The 12,806-nt window shown below is 54.6% G+C and overlaps 1 protein-coding gene across 6 annotated transcripts in view; it reads left to right on the plus strand.

Annotated features, from left to right (window-relative positions):
- Window positions 1–4,952: 4,952 nt before the first annotated feature.
- The window catches only part of SH2D3C (SH2 domain containing 3C), a 29,222-nt gene continuing 21,368 nt past the window's right edge, over window positions 4,953–12,806 (plus strand). For 4 of the 6 annotated variants that reach the window (XR_005210646.1, XR_005210647.1, XM_037797485.1 and 1 more), the window contains exons 1-4: window positions 4,953–5,084; window positions 7,096–7,570; window positions 8,763–8,911; window positions 9,208–9,361. Coding sequence is in view for 4 of the 6 variants with exons in the window: in XM_037797485.1 (XP_037653413.1) it covers window positions 5,048–5,084; window positions 7,096–7,570; window positions 8,763–8,911; window positions 9,208–9,361 (815 nt within the window). In the remaining 2 variants the exon portion in view is untranslated. The remainder of the gene's footprint in view (window positions 5,085–7,095; window positions 7,571–8,762; window positions 8,912–9,207; window positions 9,362–12,806) is intronic. The other 2 variants (XM_037797488.1, XM_037797489.1) reach the window with 1 other exon arrangement.

Raw genomic sequence — 12,806 nt, forward strand, 5'->3', positions numbered from 1 at the left:
TCAGCATCTCCCGGGTATCTCTCTGGCCCCAGGAGCCTCCCGATTCTTCCTCCAGCTCGACCAGCCCTCAGCCAAGCTGTCTTTTCTAACTCCTCCGCACCCCTTCAATCTGCCCCATCTCTCCAGCCCTCTGCTGAGGAATCCAGAGCCCTGGCCACCCCAGATTCTTCATCTGTCCCCCTCACAGCACCTGCCAGATTAATCTGAAGCGGAGCCTGCATATATTCCTTGCCTTCCTCATGCCCTCCAACTGTCTTCAGGAAAATCCTGAATGTGACATTTGAGGTTTTTCCAGCTTACACCCCCAAGATGTGGCTTCATGGGTCTCTCTGCTAATTCCCCAAGCTTTCCTGTCTTCAGGGCTGTGCTCCCCTGACCTCCCCATCCCCACCCCCAACAGGAAGCATCCCAGCTGCCTCCCCAGCTCTTACACCAGGCTATCTGGCCTTGAGACCTCCTCATGAGAGAAGGCAGGAATGGGTTTGGTGATCCTGGTGTCCCAGGAAGCCATGTTCCGGGGCAGATTCCTGCCAGGGAGGGCCTTGAGAGTCAGGCTGAGGAGCGGGGTGTCCTCTCCTGAGGCAGTGTGGAGCTAGTGAGAATTTTTGGCAGTCGAGTGATATGCCAGGAAGTGAGCTGGGGTCAGCTTCTTGGGCACAGTATTAGAAGAAGGGAGACCCTTGGCTAAGTCAGGTGGGAGAGGGCAGAGAGGAAGATAGTAGTTATGGTAATTAGCATTACCTGTGCTTAATACCTTGAGGGAATTTTCTCTATTTTCACTGAACCTTATGAGGTACCTACTATTATCAAGTCTGGTGTACACATAAGGGCACTGAGATTCAGGGTTCAAATAGCTGGCTAGTGGCCAAGCTGGCATTTGAGCCAGGTCTGTCTGGCATAAAGCCAAGTCCTTACCCATCTCAGGGCCTCCCTCTGGGCTAGGGACAGAGCTAGAGCACAGGATGCTGGATGGGAGGTGTGTGAGGACACAGTAGCAACAGGGGGTCTGCCATTGGTCTGTTCGGCTTCCATCATCTGACCCTCAGGCTGGGACCCACTGCCGGTTTCACACGAGCTCTTCCCTAAGTCACATCCTGTGGGCAGAGGCCTCTGTTGAGGTTCCGGTGGTGTTGTCACCTCTACCCCACCGTCTGTGACCTGAACTCTCACATCCCCCAGTCACTTCCCTTCACCCTGCTGGAGAAAGAAGGCAAGCAGGGGCTGTCGGGAGCCCTTCAGAAGCCTGCCCAGGCTTGGGGCCCGACATCACCAGAGCTGCCAAAACCCAAGTGGAGGTGAGAAGAAATTAGGTCCCAGCAAGAAACAATTTCTAAATTTTGACTTCCGTTTTGCTGGTTTGAAGGAAATGTTTCCTGCTTCCCACAAATCTGCTAAGCTGGCAAGGTGGGGCAAGTGGCTGGTACTCAGTAAATGTCTGCTGAGCGACTGTCTGACCAAGCCCTGGAAGCCTCCGGTCTTGCTACACATTTTACAGTTAGGGAAACTGATGCACACAGCAGGAAAGGGAGCCACGAGTCAGCTGCTTAACCCCAGCCTGCATCCTCTTTCCCACCCTGAGCAGGGATGGGTTGGGGGGCATGTGGAGTGGAAGGAACAAACAGGTTCCTTGGGTAGGCTGCTCTTGGCAGCTGGTGCATCCAGAGAGACAACGGGTTATTGGGCCAGGGGATATAGGAGAGAAAACAGCTGTGTGATGCCCACAGCCTTGTCAAGCCATGGAATTTTTGCCCATACTGGCCAGGCACTAACTCTGTGCCTGGCCCTTGAAACTTCATAGCACCCCTCTCAAGGGGTGCGATAATTGGGCCCAGGTTATAGAAGAGGAAACAGGCTCAGAGAGGTGAAGTGGCCTGCCCAAGGCCACACAGCCAGGAAGCAGTGGAGCTGGAATTTAAAGCCAGATGTCTTTTCTCTCAAAGCCCAGGGTCATTAACCATCATCCTCCACTGCCTCCATTACCAGACAGTGGGATCAACCCAGGGAAAAGCATCTGTTGAGCACCTAGGGTAGAGCAGGCGTAGGGGCCAATCAGGATGGGTAAGACCCATTCCTCTCTCAGGGAGCTTAAGTTCTGTTTGGAACATGCAAATAAAGACACAAGTGGATGTAATAAGAATGACAATCTTGGTGTAACTGTTTTATTTCATGGTCATGCGAGAGATGTATTTTCTCCATTTTACTGATGGGACAAGGTGGCTCAGAGTGGTGACACAACTTGCCCAAGGTCACTCAGGTGGGGACTGAATTCAGGTTTGCCTGAGTCACATGCCTTCGACTATGATGTGTAAGGCCTCCAATCCCTGATTGTACCTGGCCAAGCTGCAGGCAATTGGATCATGGACTGCGAAAGGGGGCCAGGAGTGGGGGATAGGAATCAGAGCCAGGTTCTTGAGGGGCACTGTAGCTCTAATCAGCCCTGAAGGGACTGAAAGTATGCAAAAAGTTGAGGCGGTGGCAGCAAGAGCAGCATTCAGGGGTGGGCTCCAGCCTGAGGAAAAGCTTGCAGGCTGGAAAGCACTAGTATGTTCAGGGCTGCAGAGTGTGGATTGGGCTGGGCTGGCCTCCAGCACAGGCTGAGGAGGGCCTGTGGGACAGACCCCACCAGCAGGTCCCCAGCTGTGCTCCTAACAGCCACTCGAGGCAGCACAAAGGGGGCTCTGAGCTCTGCAGACCTGCCACACTGAGCCCCATTCATCTTCCTAGGGATGCCGGCCACTGCCCTGGCGCCTGGGCCAACGGTCGGGCTGGCCCCAGCGCTGACAAGGCACCTCTGCCACAGCAACCAGCCCTGGCCAGCCCCATGGCCTCCCTGTGGCCGGGATTCCTGGGTCTCACGGCATGCACCCACCTGCCAGGGTTTTCCTGCCCTGGGCCAGCCTGCCTCTCGTCTGAATTCCCATATCCCTCAGCAACAACAGCCAGTGCTTGCCAAGGCACGCAGCGTGCCAGCCTTGAACCCTTTTAACAACCCCAGGAGATGGGGGCTATTGGGGCCCCATTTCACAGAAGAGGAAACTGAGGCCCAGAAGAGGTAAAGTCTCTTGTGTAGGACCACACAAGTTGGGAGCAGGGCTGGGCCGGGAAGTCAGCACTGGCTGATGGTACAGCCCTGGCAGTTCATCCAAGTTAACGCTGGAGCTGCCTCCGGGGAGAGGAGCCGAGGGATTTACCCTCTGCCTTCTGCTAGAAAGACACTGGGAAACTGTCAGGCCACTGGACCCTTCTGACAACAACTCAGCGATGGGCAGGGGCACTGGCCTGGGAATTAGGACAATTCAGTGTCTGTACCAGGGGGCAGATAGCAGGAAATCTATCTGTGGATTTATGGATTTAAATGGATGATTATGGAAGCTTCCAGCCATGTACCTGGCCCACTGTCAGCACTCAGGAGAAGCAGCTGGGGTCATACCCCTCTTCTCCCAAATCCATGGCCCAGAAACCCTGGTGGACCTTGACAATGGGGTCCCATCCAATTGAGCAGGACCCTGCTGCCTTGGTCTTATAGACTGTGTCCCTTTTCCTCTCAGGGCCTCAGGTTCCCACTTACACCATCAAGAAGGTTCAGCCAGCACCGCCCCCCACCAAGGCCAGTCAGCAGCTGCAGGGGGTGGGAGGAGGCCAAAGATGCAGCAGTTAGGAACTCTGTGGCTTCACTACTCAGGGGCTGTGGGATTTTGGACAAGTGATGTGAATTTTCAAGACTTCAATTTCCACATCTGTAGAATGGGGACAATAGCAATAACACAATACCTTATAGGGCAGAAGAACTGAGCCCTGGGCTGGAATGTAGGAAATGATCAGAAGACATGAGTTGTCATCATTTTTCTGAAGGATGAGGGAATCAGCCCCCTCTGCCCTCGGACTCCTTCTCTCACAGCCACTGTTGCCAGCCCAGGATATATATAAGACAATGCCAGAGCCTTTGTGAGTTGACTGCAGGCCTTGCACTTGTCCCTTTTCTAGAGATTCTGTGACTGAGGCTTCAGAGGCAGAAGTAACTTGTCAGTAGCACCCACAGCTGAGCTTTGAAGCCCCTGGTTTTCTGCCCCCTGATCTTGGCATCTGCTAACCCTCTCTGCAGCTGTCAGGAACAACCTAAGGGGAGGTTGCATTTCCTTATCTCTTCTCTGCCCATGTGAGCCTGCCCATATACACAAGGGAAGTGTGTAGGGTGTGCAAAGCACCAGGCTCTGGGTTAAGGAACCTGGAAGGGTGAGTTACAACTCAATCTGTGCCAGGTCAGGCCATCTCTGTGCTTGCCTGTGCCTCAGTTTCCCATCTCTGTACAATGGGTATGGTAAACCAATATTCACCATGTCCCTGCTAGGTTGAAAAAAAGTGACCATGCCTTGTTGGGCATCAATTCTGTGCCAGGCTCTGCACTGAGCACTGGACCCTGGGAGTTGGGCACTGCAAACACCCCCTGCTTACTGAGAGGAAACTGAGTCTCCAGGAGGTGAGTTCCCAGCCCAGGATCACACACACTCTGACAAAGTGGCTGCCAGTCAAGAGTTGAACTTGGGTCTTGGTGGTCCCAGAGCTCACAGGCCTAACCACAGCACTGTCCTACCCACTGGGAAGTCCATCCCTGGGGTGCTGAGGTGGGCACACAGGCCTGACTCCCCGTGCCCTCCCACATCACTGACCAGACACCCTCACAGCTGTTGGCAGCCCCCACCCCCACCCGCAGCAGCCCTGGGCCCACTGGGCTCTGTTCCCAGAGCCTGTGGTTTGTTCCCCAGACCTTCCAGGTCCCATGGGTTTGCAGTCCCCCCTGCGCCCTCTGCTGAGGCCAAGAGGCGGCCCACAGAGGCCAGGACTGGGGGAGGCCCCAGCCCCCGCCCCCTGTGGTGAGGGTGGGGAGGGTGGGGCTGTGGGAGTTTCACTGGTTTAAAAATACACAGAGGAAGCGAGTGAGAGGACTTGAGAAAGGGGAAGGGGAGGTGGGGAAGCACTTCGACTTTGATGTGCAGAGTCTGGGGCGGCCACTTGCTGGCTGGCTGGGGATTCTGCACGGCTCACCAAGATGACGGAGGCGTCCAGGAAGGCCAGCAAAAAGTTCAGTGAGTGTGGGGCTGCCACTTGCGCTGCCTTCCATCCCTCTGTCTGTCTGTCCGTCTCAGCCTCTCTCTGCATCTGTTTTTGTTTTTAATCACTCTGTCTTGTTTTTGTTTCTCTTTCTGTCCATCGCTGTCTCTCCCTGGAGATCTCTGCTTCTGAGTCCTCATGTCATCCAACACCTCTCTGTTTCTCCCCCAGCCAGTTAGCTCTCCATCTCTGTGCCTTTGCCCATCTCTATTTCTCTGACTTGCCTTGCCCTGCCTCTCTGTCTCTCTGTCTGTCTGCAACTCTGTCTCTCTCTGGCTCTCTGACCTCATGATGGGGCCAGGGGAGACCCCATGCCCCTGGTCCTGGGTCTGTGCGGGATCTCAGGTTGGGAGTTACTGGGATGGGATGCACCAATGGATGCTGTCCCATGCTCCCATTAGCAGTCTAGAGTCCACAGCTACTAGAACCAGGCTCTGGAGTGAGGGCCCACACAATTCTCTCTGCTTCTCCAGGTTAGTCCCCTCCTGGTCTCATTGAGCATTCACTATCCCCTGATTCCTTTGCTCTGACAGCATCAGGGTGGGAGGTGAGCAAGTGGTATACAGGGCAAGGGTTATGGCTCCCTTTCACAGATGGGAATATTGAGGCCCAGAGAAGGCCATAGACTTGCCCGAGATCATATGGGACCATAAAGCAGGCTGGATCCTGCACCCTGGACTCGGGGCCTTGGTTTTCCTCCCTACCCCCACTATTGTCTCTAGACCCTTAGTGGCTAAGAGACAAAACAAGCCGTGCTGAGGGAGGAGGCAGTTGATGGTCCTCACTCTGGCCATTGGCACAATTTCTGCCCCATGGTGCAGCTGAGTGTAGCGTCAGCATTTCTGATAGCATTTCTCAAGTGGCAGAGGCTAAGACCAGTTAGGCGAGGCAAGCCCCGAAGCACTAGACCAGGAGTCCAGAACCCTGGCCTCTACTCTAGGCTCAGCCAGTGCCTTGCTGTGTGACCCTAGGCAATTCCCTTCCCATCTCTGGGCCTCAGTTTCCTTCCCTGTTGAGTGGGGGCAGCCTACCTAGATCCCAAGATGGTTGTGAGGATCTGAGGAGGCAGAGGATACTGAGGAAGTGAACACCAGTGTTTTTCCTTGTTGCTCATCTGAGTGGTAGAGTAGTCTGATGGTGGTGGCTGCAAGAAAGGATAGTCCCATAGCTGGGGGCCGGGAGGAAGGAACTCACACACACACACCCCTGCGGAAGTGAGGAGATGGTATCACCCGAGCACTGCTGCCTGAGTCAAGAATGTGAGCTCAGCTGACAGGAAGGAGAAAACCACAGGCAGTGAGACCCTCAGGCTCCTGACACCCCGACACCCCCATTTGCATTTCATCCCCACTCCAGGTGCACAAAGGATCGCTCAATCCCTACCCCTACCCCCATAACAGCTATGTGACCTCAGACAGTTAATTTCACTGCTCTGAACCTCAGTTTCCTCATCTGGAAAATGGGGAATTAAACTTGTGTTTGTCACTGAGCTGTGCTGAAAGTTCAGTGAGGTAAAGCATGCAGCATACTTGACAAATGTAGAGGCATTTATCGTAATAATTAGCACCATCATCATAACCATAATTATCTTTGCTGCTTCTTATTGAGGCTGTTCTGTGTGCCAGGCACCCTGTTAAGCATATTATTTACATACTTTTCTCCAATCCTTCACTGCCCGTAGAAGGTAGGTATTATAAGTCTTATTTTACTAAGGTGGAGAATGGGGTTCAGAGAGGTCAAGTGACTTGCCTAGGATCACACAGCTAGGAGGTGGCAGAGCAGCAACTCCAACCCAGGGCTGTGTGACTACAAAGCTATTGTGTTTATTCATCTTCTGGGAGTGTGATAATGATCAGAGAGGGTGTTATGAAGCCCCTGACTCTCCTTGGGCCCTCAGTGAGTGGAACTGCAGGTATTTTTTTTTTAATTGTTATTATATTGCTGCTGGCATTGGCATTCACTCCATTTCCCCCCCACCTCCACCAGAGTTCTTCAAGTTCAAGGGCCTTGGGAGTCTCTCCAACCTCCCACGGACCTTCACTCTGCGACGGTCCTCGGCTCCTGTCAGCATCCGGCCCCATCTGGAGCCTGACACCTTCGAGACCACGCAGGATGACATGGTGACAGTCCCCAAGAGCCCCCCAGCCTATGCACGCTCCAGCGACATGTACAGCCACATGGGCACCATGCCACGCCCCAGCATCAAGAGGGCTCGGGATCAACAGGCCAGCCAGGAGGCTCAGGAGGTGAGCTCTAAGTCCCACCTGGTGCTCCGAGGCCTGCCTGACCCCCCAGGCTTGGAGGCAGCCAAGGAGGTGGTAGAGGCCAATGCCCCTCTGGAAGACTCCCCATCAATGGGGCCCAACCCTTCAGCTGTGGAAGTGGACCCCACGAGAAAGCCTGAGGTCCTCAGGGCAGACTTGGAAGAAGAGAGAGCTCCCAAGGATGTGCCCCCAGAAAGGTAAGTGTCCACCAGGGGCAGGTGAACACAGGACCTGCTGAAACAGTGTCTCCAACCTCCTGCCAGTATAGCCCCAGAGAGGACCCCCTCTCCCCTGCCACCCTACACATTAAACAGACAAGGTGCTGTGCTAAGTCTTTCACCTGTAATTCTCAAAACCCTCAGTGAGTACATACTATTATTATCTCCATAGCAGAGATGGGGAAACTGAGGCTCTGGGAAGGGAAATCATCTGTCCCAGGCTGCACACCAAGCATCTGAACTGAGATCCACCCGACCCCAAGGCCCTATGGGTCCTTAGCTGGTTTTGGGCCCTGACCCAGGCCACTGAATCCCTACCCTGGATCCCCTCATCTGAATCAACACCTTTCGTTCTGCTGGATGACACTGCCCTGCCTGATCTAGAAAACCATTGTCAACTCAACTTTGTTATAGGGTGAGTCGAGTTCACGCAAAAATACAAATTGTGGTGATGTGACAATAGCTTCCATTTCGTAAGCATTTTTATTGGGTGTCACAGTAAATGTTATATCACTGAAAACTCTGTAGAAGGTTATACCATCAGCCCCATTTTACAGATGGGGACACTGGGATTCAGCCAAGGTCAGAGCTGGGATTTGGGTCTGTCTGCCTGGCTGCAGTGGCTGCATGCTCATCCACCACCCAGCATCCAGCACCTTCTAAGCCCTAAGGCTGCTTAGCCCATGCCCTGAGAGACACCTTACCCCTAACCAAAGGACTTCCCAGCTTCTCAATCCATAGACCCTTCCATTAAACTCCACTTGTCAGATATGCTTTTTGAAACAAAGAGAAAAACCCAGCTGAGCAAGAGCAATTCTAGGGCTGGTTCTGGAACCTTTCTTGAGTGACCTTTCCCTGAGGCACCAAGCTTCTGTGTGCTGGGCTGTCATCCAGTCTAGACCCCAGTTCAATGGGGAGTAGAACCCTGCAAAGCTGGAGAGCAAATCCAGTGCAGGCTTTGCCTCTTACTGGCTGTGTGACCCTGGACAAATCTGCTCCCCTCTCTGAGCCTCAGTTTCCTCATTTGGAAAATGGGCACAATGATGGCACCCACCTCGTAGAGGTGTGGTGAGGATGCACAGTTCCCAGCACGCCGAAAATGCTCAGTAAATGGGAAGTTTATGAGTACGATTAATAAAACTAATCCTTTCCACCTCCCTGGCGGCCCCAGACTCCCTTCTCCTTTCTCCTGCCATTCTCTCCTAAATGCGGCCTCATCCGCGCATGGAGCAGCAAGTAAGGGGGAAGGACCTGATGGTTCCCGGCAGCGGTGCGGAGGCTCTGAAGGACCCCACTGGGAACCTAGCTCTTCCCACCCAGGCACGTCACTCGCACGCGGGAGCGGGGCGGGACTGGGAGGCGTGTCCAGGGCGTGGTCTTTCCCGGCCTGCCCTTCAGACGGTTGGGGAACGGGGCGTTGGAGCGGGGCGGGGCGAGGCGGAGGGGCGTGTTCTGGGGGCGTGGCCTCTCCGGCCCCGGGCTCGAAGTTACGGGAGAGCGGGTGGAGCCAGACCGGTGCTGGAGGACGTTTCTGAGGCGTGTCCTTCCCAGCTGTGGAGGAGCGGGATTGGGCAGAGGGCGCGGGGGCGTGTCTTAGGGGCGTGTCCTCACTGCAGGCCCCGCCCCGGGGTCCTGTCCGGCACTCCGCTGCTCCGTGGCCAGAGAAAGGCGGGAGCCGCCGGGCGGAGGAGGTCCCCGGGCTGCGCGCAGTGACCGCGAGGGAACCATGAATACAGTGGGCCGAAGGTGCCCCGCGCTGGGGACCCGAGGGTGAGTGACCGGGCCGGACCTGAGGAGCGCCGGCGGAACCGGGGCAGGAGTGGGCTGAGGGGTGTTAAGCGTCCCTGGGGCAGCTGACAAAACTGGGTGCGAGTTTAGCCTCAGAGACTTTTCTAAGCCAGCTTTCCTTGGAGGTAAATGTAACCCCCTTCCCCCGCACCTTCCTCGGCTCACATCAGGCATCCTCTCATTTATCTCGACATTGTCCCCATTTTACACATGAAGAATGGGAGGTTCGCTTGCCCAGTTTGAGATAGCACCAGGGTTTAATTCGGACTTCCTGGCTAAGGCTCTTAACCTCTGGACAGCACTGTCCTCCAGCAGAGGCAGTGCCTCTGACAAGGGTGGTCTTGAGAAACCTGAGAATGCCAAGCTTAGGACCCCAGCCTAAGCCTTCCTCCCTCTGGGCAGAGGCCCCGACCATCCTGGCAGTCCCTCTGGTGTTGGGCCTGACCTGAGCTCATGGGGGAAATGGAGATACTCTACCTACCCCCGCCCCTGCCCCCACATCATCCCCAGTGCCCAGGGGTCCTGAGGGTGCTGGGGTTAGCAAACCAGACTGAGCTCCCTCCTGGCTCTCAGGGTCCTGAACCCTGGACCCAGGTTTCTGCTTGCCCACCAGGCCAGGTAGTGGACTGGGCCTGCTCAACATTAGTTCCAAGAGCCCCTGAACCTCAACCTGGAGGTCAGGAGACCTGCCCCAAGTGTGTTATCTCAGGTTAGCCCTGTCCCACTGTGGGTCTCAATCCACCCAGCAGCCCAGACGGGCCTGAGATAGTCTCTGAGGATCTATCCAGCTTGGGGAAGAGGTCATTTGAAGAATTGTCTCTGAGAAAGCCTTTCCTGAGAGTCTCAAAGGGTCATCCCAGTGGCTGCTCAGGGAGTAGCCTGAGCTGGGGGAGATGTTGTCCCTCCCTGAGGCAGGGTGCACCTGGAACAGGAGGAAGGAAGAGGAAGATGTGAGGCTGCAGGAGTTTCCTGGTGCCCTGATCCCTGCTGAGATCATGGGGTATGAAGAAGAAGAGGAAGGAGAGAGGAGGGGCCAACAGCACAGGGATGAAGGACCTTTGGCTCCCAAAAAGGAAAGCATCAGCCTAGCCCCATCCCACCCTCAAGCATCCTCAGTCCCTCAGCCTTCTCCAGGGTCATGGTGGGTGTCAGAGAGTCCCTGATACCCTCTCCTTTCAGTCCATGTTACAGAGAAAACCAAGGCCCAGAAAGGCAAGGGAGGCCCCAAAGTGTCTTGTAGGAATCAGCAGTTGGCTCACAACTGCCCAGGCCCTGCCTGAAGCACCCAACGGGCACTGTCTGCCATCCAGTCCCTACCAGCACCTGTGAGATAGGAGCCTCTATTCTCTCCGTCTTATCAGTGAGGAAACTGAGGCTCAGAGAGACAAAGGGACTTTGCTCTCACAGAGCAATTAAGTGGTGAGTCTAGAATTGATCCCAGACCTGACCAACTCCCAAGCCCAAGCTCTTAACCACTAGGCCACGTTCCACCTCCAGCATGTAAAATTCTCAAAGCTTTTTTTATTATTTCAAGTGACTCCCTACTATCCCCTGGGAAAGTGGTAACAGGAACCCGGTTTTACAGATGAAGACATTGAGGCTTTGCAAGGTTAACAATTTGCTCAAGATAGCAAAGTTATTGAGTTGGAATTTTATTCGTTTTTAACATACACTGAGATTCATCTATACCAGGCACTGTTGAAGGTTCTGGGGAGATAGCAGTGAGCAAAGTAGACAAAGCTTCTGCCTTTATGGAGCCCCCATTCCATAAGAAGCAAGATAAATAAGTTATAGAATCAATTAGAAGGGAAAAGGGCCATGGCAAAAAATTAAAATTAAGTGGAGGAATTGGCTGGGTGGTATGTGATTGGGGATAGCTGGTGGTGGCAATTTAGGAAGGTTAGCCAGGAAAAACGCTGCAGTGAGAAAGTGACATTTTAACAAAGGAGATAAGGAAAAAACTCTTGTTATCTGAGGAAGAGTGTACCAGGCCAAGGGAACAGCATGTACAAAGGCCCTGAGGTGGGAGCATCCTCGGCGTGTTTGAGCAATAGCAGAGATCATCGTGGGGCAGGAGTGGTGGGAGTTGAGGCCAGAAAGGAAATGGGTTCAGGTAGTGTGGGGCCTGGAAGGCCTTGGCAAGGGCCTGGCTTTGACTCACGTGAGTCGGGGGCCATTGCTGGCCTGAAACAGAGGAGGGACCCTCTCTGACTTAAGGTTTGAAGAGGATCTTTCCTTTTAGGAGGATCTGGATGCAGTTCTGCTTCACTCCAAGGCATCTCACCCAAATGTCCTTTTCCTCCCTCTCAGAGACCCAGGCCTCCCACCCCTTCAAGGGGCTCTCTGGAAACTGAAACTTGGAGAAGGGAGCACCCCTTGTTGCTCCTGCCCAAGCCCTGGTGCCAGACTCCGAGAACAGGCCAAGAGGCTCCCCCCACCTCCCCATTTCCTTCTGGAATGTTGGTTCTGGTCCAAGAATTCCCAACTCTCCCCAGAGTCTCACGACCCCCTCGGCCACGCGGGTGATGTCAGCTGCTGGGCATCTGGTAGTGATTACCCACTGTGGGTGGGGGCTGTGGTGGGCCCTGCTCAGGGCGGCTGGTCCTTGTCTTCCGAAGGGGCCCAGCTGCTCCTGGCTCTCATTTCCTGCGGAGACTTTCTCACACTCCCCGAGACCCCTGGATGCCTCTGGGTGTGGGAACTGGGCTGGCTTGGAGAGGATGGGCTGTCCCCTCCCCCTCAGCTGGAGCCGCCACTTCCCCAAAACCCTCAGGGGGCCCTGTTTGCAGGACGCTGGGTGAGGGCTGAGGTGGACAGGGGACAGGGGTTGGATACAGCAGCAGCTCACAGGCCCGCTGACCGATGACCTCAGGCAAGTCCCTTCCCCACTCTGAACCTCAGTGTCTAGAGCACTTATCCTGGGCTTGGCCCAAGGAAGTGCCAGTAAACAGGAGCTGATCACACTATTATTGCCATGTTAATATAGAAGAGGAAACCGAAACCTAGTGAGGGGGACTTGTCCAGGGTCACACAATTTCCTGCCTCCCAGCAAGGGCCCTCTCCAGAGCCCCAGAGGATCTTTTCTCTGTCCAGTCCCCCCACTCCACCCCCACCCTGCATTTCCTCTTCCTGACATTGGTTCTTGGCTCCTGGTCTGGTTGAAATATCATTTTCTTTACCCTCCCTTCCCCAGCTTTGCCCCATCTCCACCCAGGAGTGGCCCCCATTTTCCAGGGGAGTCCACCCCATGCAAGGAACAGAGTGTGGAAATTTGACATCAGGCCAACTGGGTTCCGGTCTGACCAGCTGTGTGCTCTTGGTAAAGTTGTAAGCTTCAGTTTTCTCTCCTGTAAAGTGAGGCCCTCAATAAATGCTCCTCCCCTTTTGCTCTTCGTCAGCAGGTTCTGATTCTCAGTTAGGAGCTCTT

Source organism: Choloepus didactylus, chromosome 10, assembly GCF_015220235.1.
Source record: "Choloepus didactylus isolate mChoDid1 chromosome 10, mChoDid1.pri, whole genome shotgun sequence".
NCBI lineage: Eukaryota > Metazoa > Chordata > Mammalia > Pilosa > Megalonychidae > Choloepus > Choloepus didactylus.